Source organism: Argentina anserina, chromosome 1 (genome assembly GCF_933775445.1).
Source record: "Argentina anserina chromosome 1, drPotAnse1.1, whole genome shotgun sequence".
Taxonomy (NCBI): Eukaryota; Viridiplantae; Streptophyta; class Magnoliopsida; order Rosales; family Rosaceae; genus Argentina; species Argentina anserina.
Window position 1 is genome coordinate 8,667,412 of NC_065872.1, and position 27,071 is coordinate 8,694,482.

Consider the following 27,071-nt stretch of genomic DNA (forward strand, 5'->3'; position numbering starts at 1 on the left):
TACCAACGGTCAACCAAAAAACATGCGTTTTCACATAATAAAACCCCCATTGACCGAAACTTTGTCAAATGAGTTTCCTTGTTTCGACCACGCACGATCGATGAAAAAAATTATGTGACTTCAAATATGTAAACAACTTTTCTCATTCGCATCTTGGTAATTGGTCCTCCCTTAGGGTATATTAGTGTTGTTTTCGGTTTACCGGAAATTCCGACGGTTAAACGAGGTCCGAATTGGATGAAATTTTAAAATGGTCACTAAATATATATACTGATCACATCGGATGGTGTCGATCAATTCTGATAAGTTTCCTTCATATAGTCGCTTCATAATGTGATCGTTTTATTATAACCCTAATATAAAGGTTATGGTACATTAGTGGACACTTCGGCGATCGACAACTCCAGTTTGAAATATGGTCGATCGACACCAGTAGATGTGATCGGTATATATATTTAGGGAACCCCTAAAAATTTCGTCCGTTTTGAACATGGTTTGACCGTCCGTACCAACGGTCAACCAAAAAACATGCGTTTTCACATAATAAAACCCCCATTGACCGAAACTTTGTCAAATGAGTTTTATTGTTTCGACCACGCACGATCGATGAAAAAAATTAGGTGACTTCAAATATGTAAACAACTTTTCTCATTCGCATCTTGGTAATGGGTCCTCCCTTAGGGTATATTAGTGTTGTTTTCGGTTTACCGGAAATTCCGACGGTCAAACGAGATCCGAATTGGATGAAATTTTAAAATGGTCACTAAATATATATACTGATCACATCGGATGGTGTCGATCAATTCTGATAAGTTTCCTTCATATAGTCGCTTCATAATGTGATCGTTTTATTATAACCCTAATATAAAAGGTTATGGTACATTAGTGGACACTTCGGCGATCGACAACTCCAGTTTGAAATATGGTCGATCGACACCAGTAGATGTGATCGGTATATATATTTAGGGAACCCCTAAAAATTTCGTCCGTTTTGAACATGGTTTGACCGTCCGTACCAACGGTCAACCAAAAAACATATGTTTTCACATAATAAAACCCTCATTGACCGGGACTTTGCCAAATGAGTTTCCTTGTTTCGACCACGCACGATCGATGACAAAAATTATGTGACTTCAAATATGTAAACAACTTTTCTCATTCGCATCTTGGTAATGGGTTCTCCCTTAGGGTATATTAATATTGTTTTCAGTTTACCGGAAATTCCGACGGTTAAACGAGGTCCGAATTGGATGAAATTTTTACAAGGTGACTATATATACATATCAATCATATCGACTGGTGTCGATCGATCTTGAGAAGTTTCTTTCATATAGTTGCTTCATATTGAGGCGGATTTAGTAATTACACATCCGCTTGTATATATATATATGTGGTTGTTTGTTTTAGCAAACTTATTTGAAACATACATATATGGGCATACATATAAACATAGATGATTATATATACATATATAACACTACAAAAGAGAAACATATAATTATATATAATATAAACCTAAAATCACATTAATCAAAACAAATATTCGGTAAGATAAACGTAAAACGACATTATTTTATAAATAATTCGGTTTTTCGGTTCGGTTCGGTTTCTTATGTGCCCAAACTGAAACCAAACCAATTAATTCGGTTCGGTTCGGTTTTTCTTGTGTTCGGTTCGGTTTTTTTCGGTTTCAGTCCTGTTTTTTCGGTTCGGTTTTCGGTTTTTCGGTCTTAAGTGCCACCCCTAATGTGGTGTGACAACGGTTGTGACATGAGTTGTGACCACAGTTGTGACAACGGTTGTGACATGAGTTGTGACCACGGTTGTGACCACGGTTGCGACATGAGTTGTGACCACAGTTGCGACATGAGTTGTGACCACGGTTGCGACATGAGGTGTGACAACGGTTGCGACATGAGGTGTGACAACGGTTGCGACATGAGGTGTGACAACGGTTGTGACATGTAGTGTGACAGTAGGTGTGACAGGTAGTGTGACAGTAGGTGTGATAGGTAGTGTGACAGTAGGTATGACATTGGTTGTGTGATATGAGGTGTGACAGCGGTTGTGACAGATAATGTGACGGCGGTTGTGACAGATAGTGTGCCAGCGGGTGTGACATGCTGAGAGAAAATGTCTAAATATGCGAAATGATGTTAAAATTTAAAGGAGATTGGTATGCGTATGCTCAGAATGAAGAGAATCATTAGAATTGAGGTGCTTTGAGCTCCGATTTCGCTGGAATAGCATGAAATACCACCATGGAGGACGACAACTCCTTGCGAGGGTTGCTGCACCTTGTACGGTGGTCGGTTCAGAGTGAGTATGGTATCAAATGAACGAGGGGAGAGAGATCTTTGCAACGGTACCAACCATGCTTAAATTCATCGTCGGACGATAAAATTATGGCCGAAATTCGAAAAAAAGAAAAATAAGAAAATGATGAAGAAAAATAGTTAGAAAAATGCAAAATTGTTCAAAAAATATTTTTTAAGTGACTATTTTATAATTTTGTTCCAAACTATTTTCTCCACTTATTTCTCTATTATAAAAATATAATTAAAAATTAGAAAATAGTCAATAAGTGGTAATATTTTTTTAATTTATAATGAAAATTAATACTATTTTATAATTTGACCATTTTTAAATGCTGGCTTCATAATACTAAAAATAATGATAATGTAGGGTTGGAAACAGAGCATCATGCATAATGGCCAAAAGCAGTTTGGCTTTTATACTTCAACTTATTCTCCACTAGATTGCAAATACAATACAATATAATACAATCATCCATATGGATTAAAACCAACCAGTCACAAGGAAACCTTAAGCATAAGTTAACTTACCTCAGAAGTCACAAACTAATGTCTTTTATCTGGCCTCCCCGATTCTCAGTTGGGAGAAAATTTCGCTCTCTGTAGACTCCATCTCGTCGTCCTTCATTGCAGAAATGTTAACTGTCGAATCAAGTGAAGCGAAATGTGGAATATTTGGTATTGAAAACGCTGATGAAGAACAAACAGTGCTATCCTCATGGGGTGCTCCAAGCCTTCCAGTTTGATGAAGCTTCAATGCATAGTTCAAATCCCACTGCACGTCAGCCATCGTCGGCCTATCACAAGAATCTGGTTTCAAACACTTCTCTGCAGTCTCAATAAAACGTCTCAGTGAGCTAGGATCAATCTCACCCTTCAATGGAGAATCAATGATCTCTTCTAGCGTCCCTTGTTTCTTGCAATGCATAACCCATTCAGCTAAGTTCATTTGCTCTCTCGGAACCGTTTGTACAATAGGAGGTCTTCCACATAACACCTCAAGTAGTACCACACCAAATGAGTACACATCAGATTTTTCTGTCAACATTCCAGACATATAGTACTCTGGATCAAGGTAACCGATGGTGCCTTTGACAGCCGTGCTGACAAAATTTTCTTCAAGAGGGCCAGACTTTGAAAGCCCGAAGTCAGCGACTTTAGCCACAAGGTTCTCATCCAGCAATATGTTGGTGGACTTCACATCACGGTGGATGATGCCCCCTGCCGCACCTCTGTGGAGATAATCAAGTCCACTTGCTGCTCCTATGCAAATTTCTAGTCTTTGCTTCCACGACAAGCGAGGCACATTCGAGTCATACAAATGATCTTCCAAGGTCCCTTTTTCCATGAACTCATACACTAGTATCATCTCAGACCCTTCATCACAGTAACCAATTAAGGAGACAAGATGCCGGTGGTGGATTTTCGACAACACTATGATTTCTGTTTCAAATTCTGGAAGTCCTTGGCCTGATCGCTGCTCCACTTGCTTACAACGCTTCACAGCCACTTTGGTGCCATCAGAGAGAGTTCCTCTATAAACATGTCCAAAACCACCCACACCTATCTGCATTTTGGGGTCAAAGTCGTCTGTTGCAGACTTAATTTCGACAAAAGATATCTTCAACCCAAGGTTGTGGGAGATTCCTCCTCTGTTTTTCTTCGCCTTTCTATGTCTCAAACAAAACAAGAATCCAATGAGGAAAATACAGATGAGAAACAGGCCTCCTCCAAGAACTGAACCAACCACAATAGCCACATTTACCTTCTTGGATTCTTCCAAATCATAAATCACAGCTGTTCCCTCCATTATTTGCAATATTTCCAGCCCATTTAGAAAGGCATTTGGTATATCTATGGTAAAATTAGGAGCTATACTGATGTTAACTACTTCAGACTCACTAGCATTCACCACAAAATCATAGTAGAAAGGATTAGACAGCAAACGATGGAAACGTGACTCCAGTTCGACTATCTCCTTACGGAAGTTGCCATTCGAAGACAAGTTAAACACTATTTCACCGGCGGTTGTAGAAATAATGTCACAGAAGTGCGCACGGACAATGTGCCTAGCATTTCTGCTCACACTAAAAGACCATGTTATGTTGGAAGAATTGGCTGCGCTGTTCATCACTTTAGCTGTCTTGTAAACCAAATCCGGGGCGATAAATTTAGTTGATGCAATAAAATCACGATCAGCTTGATCGTTTGGAGCATAAGTAATGGTACTTTTGTTAGAGTTCTTTGCAGAGTTTGGATCAGACAGATAAATATCATCAGTCTCCCAGTTTCTCCACAGTGTGTCATTATTTGGTGAGAGCTCTGGGCCTCCAACATTCACTCGGTAAGTTGTGTGTAAAGGTAGATTACTGTTGTGATTCTCAGGGGTGAAATTTGAAGGTGCAAGGAATAGTTCGATGGCATTTACAAAAGCAAAAGACGAGGCTTGAGGTGTAAAATATAGCTTAAATGAGTCGGTACTATTTATTCCAAGAAAGAATTCCTTAATTATAGCAGAGGTTGTACTACTATTAATCTTGGCTGTGAAATTGTTCAACAGTCTGAATTTGGAATCCGAAACATGAAAAATTCCGGTAGAGAGATTACTTGAGGGTGAAGAAATTGGAAAGAAATGCAGGCGTACCAGATAAGTACCGGTATCAGTGATCTCGAATTTGTAGTAGGATTGGCGACTGGAAACTCTTGCTGTCTGGTAGAGACTCGATAATGTCAGGTTGGCGTCTTTAATAGTCTCACTTCCCTTTGAGAAAGAGAAGGAATCAGGCTTCAAATCCCCAATGAAATTCCGATCATTGAGATCCACATTATCATCTGATCCACAATTGACAAAGTACTTCTCTTGGAGTTCATAAGCTAAAGAGAGAGAGTGAAGGGATGAGTACTGAAGGAGAAGAACAAGCTGAGATAACAAAAGAAGATCAAGGATTTCCATGACCAATGATGAATTTTGCTAGTTCTTAGCAGAAGCACTGTCCATTTGGGAATGGTGGACTATAAAAGGAATCTGAACATAGAAATTAAATTATGTGCAAGACTTCCAATAGAAAAGGCTGAGGACTTTAAAAGTGAAACATTAACAAAGTTATGATATTGGTAGATGTATCAAAATATCCCTCAAATTTCGTAGACTAAAGTCACTGAACAGATAAAATGAAGGATACTTTAGGTGTTCTTTGGATATTTTTAGTTAAAGCGAATCACATAATTCACGAAAGTACCTTCCACTACTAAAAGTTTGATGATTCACCCTACTGTCCTTTTGAAATTTGAACCTGGATGAGAAAAGCAGAAACCTCAAGGGACCCTGAAAGGAACTAGAGCAGATTACTAAAAAATGAGGGTTAGACCGGTGTCTTAGCAAATTCTCTTGAATGCAGTGTTTGACGCAATTTGGAGTGCACTACTGTTTCTCGTTTTTCCTCAGATCATTGTCCTATTTTAGTGTCATTTTCAGAGCTTATACCTAACCAAAGATCACCATTTCGGTTCCATCGCATGTGGCTAGATCATCCAAGTTTTCTTTATTTGGTGAATGAGGTTTGGCAGGGTTCTCATTTCTATGGTAATCCAATGTTTGTTTTGGCTTCTAAGTTGGGACTCTTAAATAGCGGATTCTGGTTTGGAATAAAGGTGAGTTTGGGGATGTAAACATAATGGTGGAGAAGTCATTTGATGATTTGCATATAATTCAGCGGGAAATTGCTAGTTTGGGTCCTTCTGATGACTTGATTTCCAGGGAGAGTGTTGCTAGTGCTCAAGTTCATGAGGTTCTTCTGCTTCAAGAGAAATTTTTATGTGACAAATCAAGGATAAAATGGTTTACTGAAGGTGACCGAAACTCTTTTTTCTTCCATGCAATGGTTAAAGTTCGGCATCTTAAACAGTCATTATCAACTATGAGAGATGAAAACAGTATTATTGATGACCTAAAAGAGATTAGTGATCATGTGGTAAATTATTTCAATGACCTCTTCATAACAGATTCTTTTGTAAAAGACATTGGTCTAGTTTCTGAGGTAATTCCTAATCTCGTGACTACTGAGGATAATGCTATGTTAACAGCCATTCCCACATCTGAGGAAATATTTCAGACTATGTGTTCCATGGATCATAATAGTTCTCCTGGTCCAGATGGTTTTGGTGAAATTTTTTTATGAAGTGTTGGTCAATTGTTGGTGCAGAGGCAGTCCAAACTGTTCAGAGTTTTTTCAATACTGGATACATTCTCCCCCACTTCAATTCCAATTTAATGATCTTGATTCCTAAAGTCCCTGGAGCAGACACCGTAACACAGTTGCGTCCTATTGCTATGACGAATTTTATTTTCAAGTTTATCATAAAGATCTTAGCTGAAGTATTGCTACTCGGATTATTTCACCAAACCAAAGTGCTTTTCTTAGAGGCCACACTATTGCAGACCCCATTATATTGACTTTAGAATGCATTAACCTCCTGGATTGTAATTGTAAGGGCGGTAACATTGCAATTAAGTTTGATGTGCAAAAGACATTTGACACCCTTGATTAGGGTTTCTTACTTTGGGTTTTGAAGGCTATTGGTTTTTCAGATCCTTTTTGTGACTGGATTAAAGCAATTTTGGGGTCTGCACACTTATCAATTTTAGTTAATGGTGTGATGGAAGTGTTTTTTCCTTGTTCTCGTGGTGTTCGTCAAGGAGATCATTTGTCACCTATTCTCTTTTGTCTTGCGGAAGAGGTTTTAAGTAGAGGTCTCACTAAGCTGGCTGAGGATTGACCTATTCTCTTTTGTCAGCTCCTCTTGGTATTACTCCACCCTCGCATGTTCTATTTGCAGATGACATTATGATTTTTATGCGGGGTACCAAGAGATCTTTGAAGAATCTAATGAAGTTTATGGAGGAATATGGCTTGAATTCAGGGCAAAGAGTTAATAAATCTAAATTGCTTGTGTTCATTGGGAAATATGCTTATTCGGAAAATTTTGGGTGTCAAGCAGTGGTCTCTTCCATTCACATACCTTGGGGTTCTTATTTTCCAGGGACGTCTAAAAAGGGTGTATTTTCAAGCCATTACAGATATAATGAGATGCAAGTTGTCATCTTGGAAAGGTTATATGTTGTCGCAAGCGGGTAGCTACAACTTATTCAGTTAGTGATTCAAGGCATTTTGGTTTATAGTTTTCAGATTTATGAGTGACCGGCTGGTTTACTTCATAACCTTCAATCTTGGATCAAGAATTTTTTTTTGGACTGGAGATCCTTTGAAAATAGGTATGTCTCTTGTTACTTGGCGTCACTGTTGTAAACCTAAAAAGGAATGATGTTTGGGGTTACGTGATCTATTTGAGGCTAATCGTGCTCTTCTAATAAAGAGATGTTGGGAGATGCTCTCCTCTTCCTCTCAAGCCTCTGTTTTGCTTAGAGCTCGTTTTTGGAAAGATGATTTCCAACCTATAAAGTCTTACAAGAGATCTTCAGTCTGGTTGGGTCTCAAAAAAGTTTGGCCAATATTTTAAATTCTTTGCATTGGAGTGTTGGTGATGGTAAGAAGATATCTTTTTGGCAAGATAATTGGTTGGGTGAGCCTCTTGCTACTAGTGTTGGAGTAAGTGGCTCTATTCCACTTCATGCTAAGGTGAATGATATTATTGTTGATTCTCATTGGGTTCTCCCATCAGATCTTATTTCTTTATTCCCTCAAGCAGCATAAAAAATTGAGCGCATTGCTCTGCCTGATGCAGACACATATGACTCTATTTTATGGCCGCACTCCTCCTCAAGAATTCTGACAGAAAAAGAAGCTTTTGTTTTCTTCTCAAATCATGGTGAGCATAAAGATTGGGGTAAAGTGGTCTGGAGTAAAACAATTCAACCCCGCAAAACTCTTTTTGTTTGGAAGGCTCTTCATGGGCGTTTACTAACTGATGAGGTTTTACAATGGCGAGGTTTTTCACTTCCATCTCGTTGCTCCTTTTGTGGAAGTCATGCGGAATCGGGTACACATCTTCTTTTGCATTGTTCTGAAATTGTGGCTTTATGGAAATTGATTTTCCTTATATTTTCTCATTCATTCTCGCCTTGGGGTACCCTTGATGAAGTGTTTAATGGTATTGGTGTTTCAGCGTTCCCAAAACCTAAACGTCAACTTTGGTTTCTAGTCTTCTGTAATCTAATTTGGTTTATTTGGATCACTAGGAATCTGGTGCGTTTCGAATGTAAGATTTTTAATGTGTTGGAAGCCCAACGTCATCTTTTGGAATTGTTCAGAGAGTTTGCTATGCATTTTTTTCATCCTTACAAAAAGCATCACGATAAGTCTATTTTCTTTATTCTTGGTATCTCACAACTGTCTGCCAATGCTACCAGTTTCATCCCGTCCCTTAATTAAGGATTTCTTGGTTGAGAGTTTGCTATTTTCTAGGAGTTTTATATATATATATATATATGGTTTTGCATGTGTGGGTGTACACATGCCGGATTGAGCGTTTGTTTATCCTCTTTGTTGGAGTTTATCAGACATAGGAGGTCATGTTATTTTGTCCTCCTCATTTGTTAGTTTGATTTCAATAAATTAAGGGCAGTTTGTCCTATTAAAAAAAGCGCGAGTCTGTGGAAGAACATAGTTTGATGACTGATGGACTTAACTAGCTAAGGCATATGCGGAGGATACTCCGATAAATATGACTTTCTCCTCAAGAAATGATAAAATTACAAAGAAACTTCTGGATACAACCCAACTTGCAAAATCGGAAGGTAAAATAAAATCCATATAGGGAGATTTTCTAACGAGGATCATCTTGTTAAGGACTTCTTTAATTCACCAACTTTTCGATCTCATATTCATATCTCGACTGTTTAGTTTTTAGATACATATGATGTAATTATGAACTTGAACGGTTCACGTTTGACAATTTTAGTCTGTTCACTAATTTGATCTACTTTGATACCGTAATGATCACTAAATTAGCTAAAGAATTATATATATACCTAAAATCTAAACGGTTGAGATGAAAAAATGTGATAGAAAAGTATGTCTAATTAACAATTAATTTGAAAGTCCTCAACTAGTCTTCAACAAGATGATCCTCACTCTGGAAAAACTATTTTTTCTATAGCATGTATAGTTTTCTATGACTGTGAGTGAGATCATCAGATATATTTATCCACTTCAGATCTTTTACTGATATTTTTGAGTTAAAGTTCAAGTGTTTTTTTAAACTATTTTTTAGTCTTCTTTTATTTTTATTTCTTTAGTTGTATCCTGATCTTACTGTTACCGTCCTTTTCCAAGAGTCTACATTTTTTGACTTGTCCAGAGTCAGGTTTGGTTTGAGGACATATCCCTGGTTGCTGGACCAAGGATGAAATATGCTAACTAGCTTGGAGTTTTAAGATATGGGAGTATGATGCTTTCTGTAGTAGAGTCTAAGGGATTATAGTCAAATGTGAAATGTCTACCATATGTTACGATCCGGTACACAATAAAATACATGCATGTATAGGACATCTTCAGATGAAAAATGGTGCTAATGAAATCAAAGACATGGTTTAAATTGACAAGGTAAAACTAACTTGTACAGGCTACAGAAACTTAAACAAGAGTAATATTACCTGACAAGGTTCATATTCATCTGGCATCGCCAAATTTCAATTGGGAGAAAATTTCACTTTCTGTTGTGTCCAAGCCATCTCCCCTGATATCATCTCCATTCATTGTGGAACCTAGGGAATGAAAAAGCTGAAATTATGGCAAGCCGAAAGCTGCTGATGAAGAATCGATGGTTGTGCTGTCCTCATGAGCCTTTTAAGGTTGTTGTTTGCTGAAGCCTTAATGTATACTCCAGACCCCACAGCACATCTGCCATCTTCTTGCAAACACTTCTCAGCCGTCTCCACAAACTTCCGCAGTGAGCTAGGATCAATATGAGCCTTTAGTGGAGAATCAACAATCCCTTCAAGCCGCCCTCTTTTATGGTAAAACATTTCCCATTCAGCCAAGTTCATTTGATCTCTTCATTTACTCATCTCTTTAGCAGTCCGGTTGACCTTCTCCGTGGCAAAATTATAATCAGATATGAACAAACCAACAAATTCTCCCGGCATGCCAATTTCATTGAGTAAACCAGTAGTGGCATTTGCAGAGTTTACATCAGAAAGATGACTATCATCTGTTTTCCAGCTTCTCCCAATTGAGTCACTTACGGGTGAGCCTCCAACGTTAAATCTGTAAATTGTGCGCAAAGGGAGACTACTGGTATAATTCTCCGTGATGAAATCTGAAGGGGCAAGGAATATGTCAATGGCATTTACAAATGCAAAAGATGATGGTTGAGGTGTAAAATGTAGTCTAAATTAGTCGGTAAGTTCACTTTGGAGAAAAAATTCCTTTATCCCAGGGGAGTCAGTACTGTTCTTGGCAGTAAAATTGTTCGGCAGTGTGAAATTCTTAGAATCCAAAACAGCTGTGTTTCAGTGATGCTGAACTGGTAGAAGAATGGCTTACTGAAACCTCTTGCTGTCTGGTATGGAGATGATACTGTATCAGGCTGGTTGATGTCTTTGATAGCCTTGCTTTTGGAGAAAGAGTAAATCAGACTTCGATTCCCAGGAGAAACTCTGGCCATTGGTGAGACTTGCATTATAATGTGAGCCACAGATGATATAATAATCATCAGCTAAAGAGAGGAGAAGGGATGAGAGGTTGAGGAGAAAAGGAAGCATAGAGAGTAATGGGATCGATATGAAGATGTTCCATGGCAAATGATGAACTGTATTTATTTTGGTAATACGGTTAAACATGTACAAACGTGGCCCGTGGACCAACTGTACCGATATTGTCCCAACTTAGTCACCTCACAGGTGTTGAATTTTAATCACAAAAGGGCTCGATACAATTGATTATTATCCACCTACTTATAAGTTTTATTTTCTTTGTCACTTCTTAGATGTGAGATCTCTCCTCTCCAACACTCCCCTCACGTGCAACCTAATTTTTAGGTCTGCAAGTGACAGATTAACATCCCACATACTGGGACGAAATAAACCAAGGTCCAGTAATCAACGACACTTGGTGACCATCTAATCGGAAACTCTCCGATGTCATGATAATGACACCCATCTTGGGCTCATGACAAAGTGACACCTAACTCGGGCCCACGACAGATTGGAGGCGCAACTGGAGAGAGACCCGCTCTGAGACCATGTTAAACAACGACAAGTGTGGCTCATGGACCAACTGTACCGATATTGTCCCAACTTAGCCACCTCACAAGTGTTGGGTTTTAATCACAAAAGGTCTCGGTACAATTGGTTATTATCCACCCATTTATAAGCTTTATTTTCTTTGTTACTTCTTAGATGTGTGATCTCTCATCTCCAACAAATACTTGGAAGAACTACGGATTCCGATGAGCATGTATATTGTGCAAGATAGCTAGAGAGACTAAGAACATAAATAGTCCGCGAAGTAAGAAAACTGAGATATCGACTAGAAAATTTTGAAAATTCCAAGCAAGATTAAGGTAAATTTATTCATATAAACCTAATATGTTCCTTACACTGGCAGCAAAATTTTTTTTTTGGATGTTTTCATTTCTCTATGGGGGAGTTCTATTTGCACCTCCGAAATGACTAAACGCATCACCATTTTTTTTTTCAATTTGACTCTTCAACTCACATGTAAATACCAATAAGCATTAGAGGTACACTCAGCCATTTTTGAGGTGTAATAAGAAATGGAGGTGCACAGTCATTTTGGAGGCGCAAATAGAACCCCTCTTCTCTCTTGTCCAACCAGATCATGTAATTGCCACAATAGCAGCAACTCATGAAAAGTCTTCTTCAAACTCCTGTCTTTTGGCATTTGGATCAGAATAGCAATCAAATCAATGGTCCCCTGAAAACTTAAAAGCTTGAGACATTAGCCTAAATAACTTCAATTTATAGCTCCAAAACACCTAAACTAGTGAATCATAAAAAATAAAAATAAAAAGATGCTTGTAGAGGAAGCTATCAGCCTGTACAGTGACAACGAGCTAATGCCTGACTACTGGAATAAACCTCTATCACCTTTATCAGCACAGGATATTCCTCCAAAGGAAGAGCGATTACCGTTCACATGCTTAGAACTAAGAATTGCCTACGTTTCGCTGAAGCTGATACATAAACTTTGTGCCATAGCTTATAATGTAGGAACTACTTCTCTCTGAGGCATTGTATCAAATCCCTTTGCATCACCTTTGCCTACACACTCGACTGATGATCTCTCTGCTAATATCAGTCAAAATGACTTCCAATAAGAAATTGTGCCTTGTATCACATAGTTTTCTAGCAGATCAGTCAAATACTGAGATTGGAAGTCATGTATGGTGAACAATATCTTATTAGAAGTCATGTTGGGCCAAAACTAGCAGATCAGTAAAACACTGAGATTGGCTTCCTTCTATCTGGTTAGGATATATGCTTACCTCTTTTCTAACATTTCCAGCTTCTCTGAGCTGCTTCACCAAATTTTACAGATGAAAATGGAAAGAATGCAACAGGAAAGGTGGAGAGAAGGGAAAATCAAGAGATCAAGATGGTTGATAACCGTGCCTACATGAAAGAAACAGTAATTATTTTCTGAAATTTCAATTAAGAGAGAACATTGTCCAAAGTTGGGTATGCTTTAAACATAGCTCCAGTCTAGTGGAACAGCTTTAGGCATGCTGAGTACTTCACCCTCGATTATAAATTCATAGCAACCTCCATCTCACCGACTCTAAACATTATAAAAATAACCCCAAAATCAGGATCCACACCAGATAAGGAAAACGCATAGTTTTGTTTTCAGGGTCAGAGGTTGAGGAGATCAACAAGAACAGAAAGTATTGGGATGAAATTATACTCCATAGAATATGATGGACTTAGTTGATTTTGCCAATACTTGGAAGAACTACGGAGTTCAATAAGCATGTAAATTGTGTGTGACAGAGACTCAGAAAGACTGAGAACAGGAAAAGTCAGCTAACTTGAAAATACTGAAATCTCAAGCAGATAAGGAAAATTTCAAGCCAGATCAAGAGAAATTTCTTACAAGTCTTTTAGCATTTGGCTTCAAAATTTAGAATAGCAGTCAACTAGTCATGGTCCCAGAAAGAGCACTACGAGTATGAGACTAGTATAGGCTAGTTGCTCATTTACTTGATTATATTTTTATTGAAGAAATAAAGTAAGAGAACCATGCGATTAGTCTACCTGACATCAATTTGCAGTACCTAAATTATCAGATAATAATAAGGAACTAAACCATCCTCCTGAATGAAGTTCTGATGACAAAACCAACAGAACACTAGCCCTATAACATAAATGAGTTTTTATTGTCAAAATTTGATAGCTAATAATTTTTTCGTAACTGAATGAATATATAAAAGAAACTGGGATTCAAACAAGCCCGACATACAGCATGAAACAGAAATTAAGCAAAAAAAAAAAAAAATACAAAGCAACAACCTCAACAAAGAGAGAATGAAAACTAGTAGAGACAGACTACACCTCTTAACGAAAAACACAATTTTAATTTGAGTGTGACTATTCCTGACTACTGGAACGACACCTTAGAACTAAGCAATGACAATTCTCGACTGAAGTTTCAAGATGTAACCTTTGTACCATAGCTAGCAACAAAGTATTGAGATAGTGCTGCTGTTCTGTCGTGCTGCAGCTTGGAGCAGTTAGGTTTTGTTACGTGCTCTCCACGTTCATCCTCCCAAAAAATTCTCATCTGTCATCTCCGCCTTGTTTTGTGGTGATCAGTCTCTGTTTGTCAAGTAGGTTGTGAGGAACTTTTGGAGTCTTTGTTTTCTCTTGTATATATGCAGTAAACTGTGTTTACTTTTGAATCATTGAATGAATCAATACAATTGAGTTTAAACCTCAACATGAATTTCTTCATGGTATCAGAGCAGTAATCCTCACAGGACCTGTTTCTGCTCTTCCACCCATTATCTCATCCTCTTAGCTAATCATGGCACATCAAAATCAAGGCTCTGCTAGTAGTTTTGAAATCTTTTCCTTTGATTCTTCACCAATAAGAACTGAGTATGTTGATGGAGGTTCGAATCAGAGCATTGTGGCCACCAGACTCAATCAATTTAATTACTTGAATTTGTCGAGAAACATGGAGCTTGCCATTGGAGGAAGATCTAGAATGAGCTACATTAAAGAAAACAAGATTCCAGCAGCTGATACTGAAAGCTATGATAAAGAATTGAGCAAGGATCAGTAGGTTCGAGCATGGATTCTCAACTCTATGGAACCAAGTATTGCAGAAGTGTTCAACTATCATGAGTCTGCATTCGACTTGTGGGAAGCATTAAATGAACTTTATGGAAGTGTCAATAATGCTGCAAGAGTTTTTCAGCTGCAGAGAGAGTTATTTGACCTTCAACAAGGTACTAATTCTTTTGTTCAGCATCTTGGTATCTTAAAATCTAAATGGAATGAGATTGATATTCTCAGACCTTTTACAACTGATGAAGCTATATTGAAGAAAAGAGCTGATGAAGACAAAGTCTTTCAACTTCTAGCCAGTCTTGGACCAGAATATGAGGATTTAAGGAGCCATCTCTTGATGAGTGCAGAATTTCCAAAGCTCTCCACTCTTACTAATGTCATACACAGTGAAGAAACTCGAAGAAAAGTCATGAATGTAGAAGTAAGATCAAGAAGTGCTGATGCTAGAGCCTTTACTGCAAGCCAGCCTGTAGCAAATACTCGAGTGTACAAAGGGAAAAGACCTTAATTGTCTTGCACTCACTGCAAATCCATTGGGAGAGCTGGAATTAGTCATATGAGGGAATCATGTTGGATTCTTCATCTAGAATTGAAGCCTAAGTGGAATGAAAACCATAAAGGCCATAAGTCTACTCCCAAGACATATATGTGCAGTGCCACAGAGCCAATTGTGAACTTCACTTCTAATCCAATAACTCTTATCAACGAGTTTGCCAACTTCATTAACAGCAAGCAAGGAGGAATAAGTAGCAGTGAAAATACAACCGCATTACTTGGCAAATTTGCAGGTTTTTTGGAAAATTCTGATCTTGCTCCAGAAAATGATATTCCAGGTATTATTGCTGCTTTATCAACTGCCTTACATATAAGTAAGATTGGTGATGTTTGGATAGTGGACTCAGGAGCCTCAGAACATATTACAAATGATTCTTCAAATCTGATGGTTTTAAAAAAATTAAAAAACCTTCTCATATCTCCATTGCAAATGGAAATCCAGTTCCTGTCTGTGGTAAAGGAAAATTATAGCTTTTTTCAAAAAATGTTAAGTCAGATGTTTTGTTTGTGCCATCTTTCCCTTTTAAACTTCTCTCAGTTGGAAAATCAACTCGGTTACTAAATTGTCTTGCCATTTTTTCATCTAATAATATCATTTTTGAGGACCAAGTAACCAAGATGAAGATTGGTGAGGGATTCTTTTTGAATGGTCTATATTATATCTTCACAAATCCAAGACCATCCATTTTTTCAGAATGCTTTCTTTCCTCTTCCGAGTCAGCTTCTCAGCAACTTTTGTGGCACAACCGACTTGCTCATCCATCATGTCATGTTTTGTCTAAGATATTCCAAATTTTTTTTTTGTAAGTTTGCTCATGAGTGTGAATTTTGTCATTTGTCAAAACAGAGTAGATCCCACTTTCATATTTCACACTCTCGAGCAACTAAGCCTTTTGAGTTTGTTCACTCTGATGTATGGGGTCCTGCCTCAGTGAATTCATATGATGGATATCGTTTCTATGTGACTTTTATTGATGATTACACTCGTTCTACTTTTATTTAGTTATTGAAATACAAAAGTGAAGTTTTTAAGAGTTTTCAGGATTTTCATAATCTTGTTAAAAATCATTTTAACTCTTCAATATCTATTCTGAGATCTGATAATGGCACTGAGTACACTTCTAATACCATGGCTAATTATCTAAGTGAACATGGCATTATACATCAAACCAGTTGTGTTGGCTCACCACAACAAAATGGAATTGCAGAAAGAAAAAATCGAGATTTACTGGAAAAAGCTAGGGCTTTACTGCTTCAAAATCAAGTTCCAAAAAGATTTTGGTCTCATGCGGTTCAAACTGTTGCATACTTGATAAACATGCTACCTAGCAGTGTTCTTGATTTTAAATCTCCATTTGAGGTGCTTAATGGGAAGGAAAATTGACATTAGCCATCTCAGAACTTTTGGCTGCATTTGTTTTGTGCATGTTCAAGCTAATAAAAGAGATAAATTTGATCCGAGAGCAATAAAATGTATGTTCCTTGGATATTCATCTACACAAAAAGGATACAAGTGTTACAATCTTGTTACCAGAAAAATAGTTGTATCTAGAGATGTGCAATTTCATGAAAATTTTCCTTTTTATTGTGCTACTAATGTTCAATCTCAGGGGGAGTATCTCAGGGATTTATTTCATTCTTCAATGCATTCAGAATTTAATGAGACTGTGGAAGATGATACAACAACTCAAGAACTTCATTCTCATGTCACTCAGGATGATCATAGAGAACCAGTTGCAGTCATTCATGTAGAAGACTCTACTCAGCTCTCTCCTACTTCAACTAGAAGTGACTTACATGGTTATCCTATTGTTCCTAGGAGAAATCCTCCTAGAACCATAAATCTTCCTACAAGGCTGAACGATTTTGTTACATATACCACAAAACATCCAGTGAATCTTGGCCTTGATAGTCTTGATATAGCTCAGTGTGCTTTCCTTAGTAAAATTCTTGCAAATCATGAGCCAAGAAGTTTTTCTGATGCAATACAATACCCTAAATGGAAGAAAGCTATGCAAGATGAACTTCAGGCTCTAGATGACAACAAGACATGGAGTATTGTCCCTCTTCCCAAAGGACAGAAGTTTGTTGGTGCTAGATGGATTTATAAGCTCAAATACAACTATGATGGTTCTCTTGAAAGGCATAAAGCTCGATTAGTAGCTAGGGGCTTCACACATACCCTTGGAGTTGACTATAAAGAAACCTTTGCTCCAGTAGCCAAGATGAACACAGTAAGAGTTCTTTTATCTATTGCTATAACTTATGGTTGGTCTCTATCTCAGATGGATGTCAAGAATGCCTTTCTGCATGGAGACCTTGAAGAAGATGTATATATGAAAATTCCTCTAGGTCATCCAAGAGAGAATGAAGTTGGTATGGTCTGTAAGCTCCACAAAGCCTTGTATGGATTAAAACAATCACCTCGAGCTTGGTATTCCAAACTTAGTTATGTTCTCATCTCATCAGGGTTTCAAAGAAGTCATTCTGATTCATCTTTATTTGTGAAAAACTGTACTTCTGGGAAACTTGTGGTTCTTGTCTATGTTGATGATCTTATTGTTGCAGGAAATAATGAAAGTGAAATCCATAGCTTAAAGGCTGTTCTTCATAATGCATTTGCAATCAAGGATCTTGGTTCTCTAAGTTATTTTTTGGGAATTGAGATGAATCATACCTCTACTGGCATGTTCTTAAATCAACGAAAGTATGTTGTTGATCTTCTACATGAAGCTGAAATGTCTGATTGTAAGCCTGCACGAACCCCTTTATGCAGCAAAATTGATTTGGACACCTCATGCACAGTCCTTGATGATATCAGCTTATATCAACACCTTGTAGGCAAGCTGATATACCTTACTATCACAAGGCCTGATATCACTTATGCAGTGAGCCTGGTTAGCCAATTTATGCATTCTCCTAACTCTTTTCATTTCAATATGGTTAAGAGAATCTTGCGCTATCTGAAGGGTACTATGAGTAGAGGAATAGCAATGAACAAGAGTGATCATTATCAGATTATTGGATATTCAAATTCAGATTGGGCAGGAAATGCACTGGATAGAAAATCAACCACAAGTTATTGCACATTTGTTGGAGGCAATCTTGTTACATGGAAGAGCAAGAAGCAATCAGTTGTGGCAAGGAGCAGTGCTAAAGCAGAATATAGAGCTATGACATATGTAGCTTGTGAACTCATTTGGCTGAAAGCTTTGTTGCTTGAACTTGGTATCCCACATCCTTCTCCTATCGTGTTGTACTGTGATAATCAAGCAGCCATGCATATTGCTGCCAATCCAGTGTTTCATGAATGCACCAAACACATTGAAGTGGATTGTCACTTCATCAGAAATCAAGTTCAAGCCAAAGTTATCGAGACTGTGTATACCAGGTCCTGTGATCAAATTGCCGATCTCTTTACCAAGATCCTTTCCTCTGCACAATTTGAACTTCTTCTTTCCAAGCTTGGATTAAGGTTTTCTCTTAATCCAGCTTGAGGGGGAGTATTGAGATAGTGCTGCTATTCTGTCGTGCTGCAGCTTGGAGCAGTTAGGTTTTGTTCCGTGCTCTGCACGTTCATCCTCCCAAAAAATTCTCATATGTCATCTCCTCCTTGTTTTGTGGTGATCAGTCTTTGTTTGTCAAGTAGGAAACACGGATTCATGTTGTGAGGAACTTTTGGGGTCTTTGTTTTCTCTTGTATATATGCAGTAACCTGTGTTTACTTTTGAATCATTGAATGAATCAATACAATTGAGTTTAAACCTCAGCATGAATTTCTTCACAAAGCCAGCACCAGTTAAAAAGAAATTGTTTGTAGTATCCAGTTTTGTAAGAAGAACAATTTCTTACTGAAGATCATACTGGGGCAACACTTGCAGATTAATTACAACACTGAGATTGGCTTCTCTTTCTAACTGGTCAGGACTCAGGAACTTAAGATACATACCACTTTGATTTGTTGAACAAATTGTTCCAATAAATAATTAAAAGGACTTAACTTGCAAATACAATCTCCTGGTACTTCTTGATTCGAGAATCTGTTTTTTTTTAATACCGTGATCTTACTATCCAACTTGAAACCTTGTCCAGGTTCTACATTTTGTAACTTGTTTGCAACTTGTTCAAGTCAGGAGACCACATCAGTAAATGCAAGAGAAAGGATAGAAAAGGCTAATTGGCCCAAAGTAGGCAATGGAAGTATGCAGACGGCTGAAAATTAGCCTCAGGAAAAGAGTGAAGATGATATCATTCTATTTGTGCAGAATTGAGACTCTCATATATCACATCATAGAGATGCTAATGAAACAAACACACAGATGAAGTAACACGGCACATCACCTAATACTTAACAGGGTAAATAAACAAAAATAATTAGTGTTCGCTGACGAACCTTGCATCTATCTGGCATCACTAATTTTCAATAGGGAGAAAATTTTGTTCTCTGTTGTGTCCAATTCGTCGTCCCTCATATCATCTCCATTTACGGTTGAACCTAGTGAAGGAAAACGCTGAATATTTGGCACACCGAATGCTGCTGATGAGGCATCAATGGCAGTGCTGTCCTCATGAGCCTCTTTAAGCTTTGGTTGTTGCTGAAGCTGTAATGCATACTCCAACTCCCATAGTACATCAGCCATTGTTGGTCTATTAGAAGCATCTTCTTGCAGACACTTGTCAGCTGTCTCACCAAACTTTCTCAATGAGCTAGGACCTATCTGATTTTTCAAAGGAGAATCGACAATCTGATCAAGCAACCCTTTTTGCTTGCAAAGCATACCCCATTCAGCCAAGTTCATTTGCTCTCTTGGAAGAGTTGGATCAATAGCAGGTCTTCCGCATAACACCTCAAGAAGAACTACACCAAATGAGTAAACATCAGATTTTTCTGTCAGCTGTTCAGACATCATGTACTCAGGATCAAGGTAACCAAAAGTGCCTTTGACATTTGTGCTGACATGTGTTTCATCGAGAGGGCCAGATTTCGAGAGGCCAAAGTCAGCAACTTTGGCAACAAGGTTTTCATCAAGCAATATGTTGGTGGACTTGACATCACGGTGAATGATTCCCCCAGCTGCACCTGTGTGGAGATAATGAAGACCCCTTGCTGCTCCAATACTAATATCAAGTCGTTGCTTCCATGATAGGTGAGGCAAGTTTGAATCATACAAATGGTCTCTCAAGGTCCCCCTTTCCATGAACTCATAAACTAATATCATCTCAGACCTTTCATCACAGTACCCAATTAAGGACACAAGATGGCGGTGGCGAATCTTGGACAACACCATAATCTCTGTTTGGAATTCTGGACGGCCCTGCCCTGATCCTGAACCATGCTCATCTCTCTTATAAGCTCGCTTTATAGCTACTTTTGTGCCATTCAAGAGAGTCCCTCTATATACATTCCCAAAGCCGCCCTTACCTATCAGCAATTTGGTGTCAAACTTGTTTGTTGCAGACTGAATTTCAGCAAAAGATATTTTTAACCCAAGATTCATTAAATTCATAGGTGATCCAGTGATGGTTCTTTCAGTCCCTCGGCTGAAGGAAATCCCTCCATTTTCAGGCATTGGAGACCAATCTGATGTTTCAACTCCCTTTCCTGCCTTTCTCTGTCTCGAACGGAACACAAATCCAGCTGTAAGAATGCAAATGAGTAACAGCCCTCCAAGAACGGAACCAACAACAAGAGCCACAACATTCCTTTTGGACTCTTTCACATTAGGAATTGGAGCTACAGCCTCCCTCATCTCCAGTATTTCTAGCCCATTTAGAAATGCATTATGAACTGTAGCATTCTCCAAGTTAGGTCTTATGGTGATGCGGATGAGTTCAGACTCACTAAAATTCACCATAAAATCATAGTAGAAAGGAAGTCCTGGATATGTAGAAATAGTGTTATTGCTGCTACCAATCTCCTTCCGCAAGATATCATTTGAATACAAGTAAAATACAACATTAAGGGGCTGATCAACAATGTCACAGAAGTGAGCCCGGACAATGTGCCTAGCACTCCCACTCACTCCAAATGACCAAGTTATGTTGGAGGAATTGGCCGGCCTGCTAGCAGTGATATTCATCACTTTAGCAGTCTGGTATACCCAACCTGGGGCGACAGGATCATTAGATGCAACCAAACCATCAATTTCTCCCACATAATTCCTATTAAGTGTACTTTTGTTGATTTGCTTAGCAGAGTTTGGATCAGGCAGGTAAATATCATCACTTTCCCAGCTTCTCCACATGGCATGATTATCATTTTGTGAAGGGCCCCCAACATTCACTCTGTAAATTGTCTGTAAAGGGAAATTACTAGCATAATTCTCAGGGATGAAGTTGGTGAAATCTGGAGGAACGGCGACGAATTCAATAGCGTTTACAAACGCCAAAGATGATGCCCGGGGTGCAAAGTACAGTCTAAATGATTCAGTACTATTAATTCCAAGAAAGAATTCCTTTATCAAAGGAGAACTGGTACCATTCTTGGCACTAAAATTGTTCAACAGTGTGAACTTTGAAGAATCCAGAACATCAAAAACAGCAGCGGAGAGATTACTTGCGGTGGAAGAAAAGGCAAAGAAATGTAGGCGTACCAGATAAGTACCAACAGTGACCTTGAACTCATAGTAGAAAGGATCACTGGAAGCTCTAGCCGTCTGGTAGAGAGCTGACAGTGAAGCAGGCAACTGGTTCGTGGCTGCGACGTTGTTGCTGTTGGAGAAAGAAGAACCAGACTTCGATTGTCCAACGAAAGCCTGGCCAGTAGTGAGGTTCACATTAGCATCAGAGCCACAGTTGATGTAGTAATCATCAGCAAAAGAGAGAAAGTGGAGGTTTGAGAAGTGGAATAGAAAACTAAGCAGAAAAAGGACATGGGTTCTGTGCTTTAGAAAAGTTTCCATGGCAAATGATGTTCTGCTAAGCAGAGCTCTGGAGCAGAGAGAACTCAAAGAAATCTCCAACAGGCGATGCAAAGACTTGGAACAGGGAAAAGTCTGCTAGCTTAGAGAGTTGAAATATCAGCCAGACAAATCATTCCAACCAAGACTAAATAAGGTTGATTGATACATATTGCTACTATATCGTGTAGTTGGCCAAAATATCAGAAATTTTTATTGGTTTTCATTTTGTTAAGGCAACTAGACTTTTGTGTCTTTTGGCATTTGGATGAGAATAGCAGTAACATCATAGGCACTATTCAGGCATCACTAGTTGACTAGACTTCATATGCAGCCACTTAACTAGTGGAACTAAAAGATGCTCGTGACTTAACCCAGTCTTTATAATCAAAATAACCAAAAATATAAAAATAGAAGTCTTAAACCTTGATTGAGAGCTAAGATTTATGAGCATACCTGAATAATGGAAGCAGTAGTTGATGCCTTGATGGCCACAACCCTTTTCTGGGCTAAAAGCTTCTACCTTTCCAATGCCATGGACCCAGTTCCACCTAAATTTTGGGTAAAAATTTTGGGATTCTCAAATGGGTGTCGGTAAAAGTGTCTGCGTCACTTTTCAGAGAAGGTTTTTTTGGATAAAGAGGGAAGTTGAGAAATTGAGAAGCGGAAGAGTGAAGAAGAAAGAATGGCAGACGCAGTTTTGACTTTTGACGACCTTTTTATGCGGGCTAGGCGGAATCTATGAGACCTGGGCCTAGTGGACTGAACGGCCCATTTAAAAGAGTAAAAAAACCTAAAATGATCATTCGTTAAAACCATACTACGTTCAGGCCGCGAGGCCATCTTCGACTCTTCAATCGCCGTCTACTCTCATATCTCTCCGGTGACTCGGCCGGACACGGGACACCTCGTCACCAGATGCTCTTTCTCCTAAGATTAGGATGTGGGGAAGATACCCCAAGTGTAGGATTGATCGGAGGTTGCAAGTTCATGAAGTATTAGGTCAGTGTTATTTAACGGTAATGTCTCATCAGTCTTACTTGATCAATGATCATCATCCATGCTCTGTTTTTACTAACCTTGTTCATATTTCACAACTCGTTCTACTTGTCTAATATGATCACGAAAACTATCTGGAGGTTTAATCCTTTTTCTTTGTACATAGACTAATATGATCAATCTGTAATTGACATGCTGAGTGCTCGAGCTCTGAAACTCTCAGTTTCGTTGCAACTTGCAACTTACCTTGTAAGGTTAACTAGTTTCATAGTATTGATTGATTGGATTGAAGAGACTATAAGGTATAGATTCAGATTCTTAATTACTATGTTTGTAATTTATACCTAAACAGATTAGATTGATATGGAATTAAGTATGTTCGGATCAGAATATAAGTGATATTTTCAAAATGCTCTCTGATTAAATAGTACATAATTATTTGAATTGAATATTCTAGATGACTCATACATGGAAGTATGAGTATTGAAAGTTACAGTATATATTATCAGTATGTCCTGGATTCTTATCTAAGAGAGAACCTTGTTTAAAATTGGGCGTGCTTTGCACAAAGCCTCCAGTGGCACAGCTTTAGGCATTGTGAGTCCTTTACCTTCACTCATATCTACCTTCATCTCACTGACTCTTTCCCATTCGAAACACTGAATCAATGATCCCACAGTTAAGCCAATCACACGTTGGGCCAAGGGTATACCAGGGCAAGCCCTTCTTCCTTGTCCGAATGGCATGAACTTGTATGGCTCTTCTCCACCATTTGCAAACCTTTCAGGTTTGAAGCTTTCTGGATCATCCCACACCTTAGGATCTCTATGTATTGCCCAAGCGTTGATCATTACCATTGTGTCGCGAGGCACGTTGAATCCTCCAATTGTGCAGTCATCGGATGAATAATGTGGTACTAGGGCTGGGGAGTACAAGCGGAGAGTTTCAGAGATGATACTTTGTAGGTAAGGTAGTTTGAAGATATCTGGTTCGTCTAGTAAGCGTTCTTGTCCAACTTTAGTGTCAAGTTCAGCTCTAGCCCTTTCTAGCACCTCAGGGTGGTTCAGCAGATTTGACATGACCCATTCTATTGTAAGGGATGATGTGTCAGTACCCGCCAAAAGCATGACCTGAAAATCATTGTGGAAATTAGATTGTAATATAATGCAATGCCATAACAGAACAAATTTATATACAAGCTGGTTCCTTAACACTCTATCATCACTCAAACCTGGAAATTCTTAATTGATTACCAGATTAAGTGGGAAATGATATATTTAGTACTGTCTCTTGTTGCCTTGGCCTTGAAATTATTGATTTTTGCATGTATTGAAAAAGAACAGAGTTTTTTATTTATGGGTTTGATTGTTTTGTACTTTGGTATTTCAGAGAGAGTATTTGGGAAAGTAGATTGTATTTGCTATGTAATAGTTTTTGTAATAGGATATCGATCATCTGCATTATGATCAGGAAAATGCTAAATAGTGATGTTGTAATGTTAATCCCGTCTTTGCCACTGCTTTATTTGTTCTGTTTAATCCTGGACATGAAATATTTCTGAAACCAGAAGCTAGGAGTTACCTATTGAAGTTTATTTAGTTCACTGTAATATGATTAATTAGATCTTGGAAAGGCCTAGCTATGAAAGTCGGGATTTATGTTTTTGGAAACCTAGTGAGTACTAAGACAACCTTTAACTCAAAAAAAAAAGAGTACTAAGAGCATCCGCACCCATAAATTGCATTTGCTCAAGCAAATGGTAGGGCCAGAAGCAAATTTTGCTTCAAGCAAATCGATTTCATATTTTGCTCAAGCAAATCGATTTTTTCACACACCTATTTACAATTTGCTTGAGCAATTCAATTTTGTCTTGTTGTGAAATAGTTAATTTTTTTATCAGATATATTTACAACCAATAATAATGTGCCACGTGTCATTATCGACTCGATATTATTCAAAATTTCCAATAAGATTTTCGACTAATAGATAATTGACACGTGTCACTACCACGTGTCATTGTCGCTAAAATAATTGGAGCAGATTTCCGATAAGATTTTCGACTAGTAGAGAATTGACACGTGTCACTGTCAGCAAAAGAAATGCACATTTGTAAATCTTCGGAAGGAAGCCAATGGGTGCCCATTGTTTGAGAAAAAAATGATAAACGAAAAGAGAGAGGAGATACGAAAAGAGAGAGGAGATGGAGGAAGATGTGAAATTTGTTGTGCACAAATTGGTGTGAGTTCATAACAAATTGAAGTAGTATTTATAGGCAATTTTTGGGGAGAATTTTGAAATTTTGGGGATTTTTTTACAATTTTTTGGGTTTATTTCCGTTATGATCAAATAGTAGCCGTTGCCAATTAATTCTGACCGTTGGATCGAAATTTCTGATTCAAAATGGAAGGCCCAGATCAATTGGACCGTTGGCCAATCTGCTTGACACGTGGCAGCCATTCATTGGCTCGCTTTTTTTTTTGGCGCGTGCGTTGCACGCGCCTAACATAAAAAAAATTCGCCCGCGCCTGACGTCACCCACGGGCGGTGGGCTCCGCCAGGCGATCGAGCAAACGCCGGAGCAAAATTTGCTCGAGCGATCGGACGAGCACCGCGGCTGGGTTGACTGGGCGAGCAGCTCGCCTCCTCCTGCTCGCCGGTGCGAGCCTCCCCTTCTCCTGCTCGAGCTCCTCCGGCTGGTCCCTCCTCCTGCTCGAGCACGCCGGCAAAATTGCTCGCCGCTGCGGATGCTCTAAGACAACCATATCCAATCTAATTGAAATATAAGATACTTTGGAAGCTTAATATATAAACTATTAAGTAATCCAAAGCTGAAATTAATGAATTTTTTTTGTTTTAGTTGCTTTAATTTAAGGGGAAGGCTATGCAGAAAGGAAGAAGAACTCTGCAAAAAGATAGAGGATGGATTTGATAGTTCAGTAATGTTAAAAGCAAGTGAGGGCGGCACAAGAAAATGCATGATTTCTTTTTCTTCTTGTTTTTTTTTTAAACGCCAGCAAATCTGCTCCGTTGTATCTATGTAGCTTGATGCAGAGATTGAAGAAGTGTATACTGTGTACTAACCAGTATATGCCCTTTGATAATTTCGTCGGTGTAGTATTCTGGCTCTGATTCTTGCATAAAAAGTAAATGGTGGATCATTGTGCTTCCTTTACTCTGATGTGATGTGGTTCTACTCAGGTTCTGCTCATCGATCAGACCTTGCAAGAATGCATCCATTCTCTTACCCAACTCTATCACCTCCTTCTCATACCCACCACCCGAAAACCATTTCAAAATAGGCACAAAATCTGAGGGGTTTGTTGCACCACCATACTCGAAAGCCTTAGTTATGAGATCTATGAACTGTTTGGCCTCTTCTTTGTCTGTTGAGTCATCTCCATAGTACCTCTTCCCAGCCACCATCGTCATTATGATGTTAAATGTCATCTCTGAGAGCATGTTTCTCATGGCCACCTTTGCGAAATCTTCATGTGAGTTCTGTGAGAGTCTGAACAGCAATTGCTTGACTTCTTCCTTCCTGAAGCTGGAGAACATGTTGAGCCTGCCGGTAGAGTAGATATCTGTAGCGCCAATGCGGCGCAGGTTGCGCCAGTGATCCCCATATGGAGACTCCACCATAGTGGTGTAGTTGTAGCCTATGTGCTTGCCTGTGAGCATGAAGCGAGGGCGATTTGCCAGAACGATATCGTTTCTGGTGAAACATTCTTCAGCTACTGAAGAGGAAGAAACTAGAACCACACGGCGTGAGCCTAACCAGAGAGATACAACAGGGCCATATTTCTGTGAGAGTTTATGGAAGGTTCGATGGAGTAAGGGGGTTAGGAGATAAAGATGGCCTATAATTGGTAAGGTTGGAGGGCTTGGTGGGAGGTGTTGTTTAGATCGACAAAGGAATTTGACGGTGAGTGAGAGGATGAAGATGAGGGACAGAGATGTGCAGATGAAGAGGCTATCCATGAGTTCCTTTGTTGATAACATGGAGATGTGGAACACATTTTGTAGGCAATC

At 38.7% G+C, this 27,071-nt stretch overlaps 3 protein-coding genes across 3 annotated transcripts; all 3 read right to left on the minus strand.

Annotated features, from left to right (window-relative positions):
* Positions 1-2,694: 2,694 nt before the first annotated feature.
* Positions 2,695-5,322, minus strand: LOC126800257 (probable receptor-like protein kinase At2g23200). The gene has a single exon (XM_050527588.1). It carries the CDS (start codon positions 5,266-5,268, stop codon positions 2,872-2,874), a length of 2,397 nt encoding a protein of 798 aa, XP_050383545.1. The 5' UTR covers positions 5,269-5,322; the 3' UTR covers positions 2,695-2,871.
* Positions 5,323-19,310: 13,988 nt separating this feature from the next.
* LOC126800247 (probable receptor-like protein kinase At2g23200) lies at positions 19,311-22,159 on the minus strand. The gene has a single exon (XM_050527577.1). It carries the CDS (start codon positions 22,044-22,046, stop codon positions 19,545-19,547), a length of 2,502 nt encoding a protein of 833 aa, XP_050383534.1. The 5' UTR covers positions 22,047-22,159; the 3' UTR covers positions 19,311-19,544.
* Positions 22,160-23,425: 1,266 nt separating this feature from the next.
* On the minus strand, positions 23,426-27,071 carry LOC126783258 (cytochrome P450 81Q32-like). Its single transcript, XM_050508699.1, has 2 exons — positions 26,124-27,071; positions 23,426-24,172 (listed from the first exon to the last, which is right to left on the minus strand). The coding sequence occupies exons 1-2, from the start codon at positions 27,039-27,041 to the stop codon at positions 23,570-23,572; spliced, it is 1,521 nt and encodes a 506-aa protein (XP_050364656.1). The 5' UTR covers positions 27,042-27,071; the 3' UTR covers positions 23,426-23,569.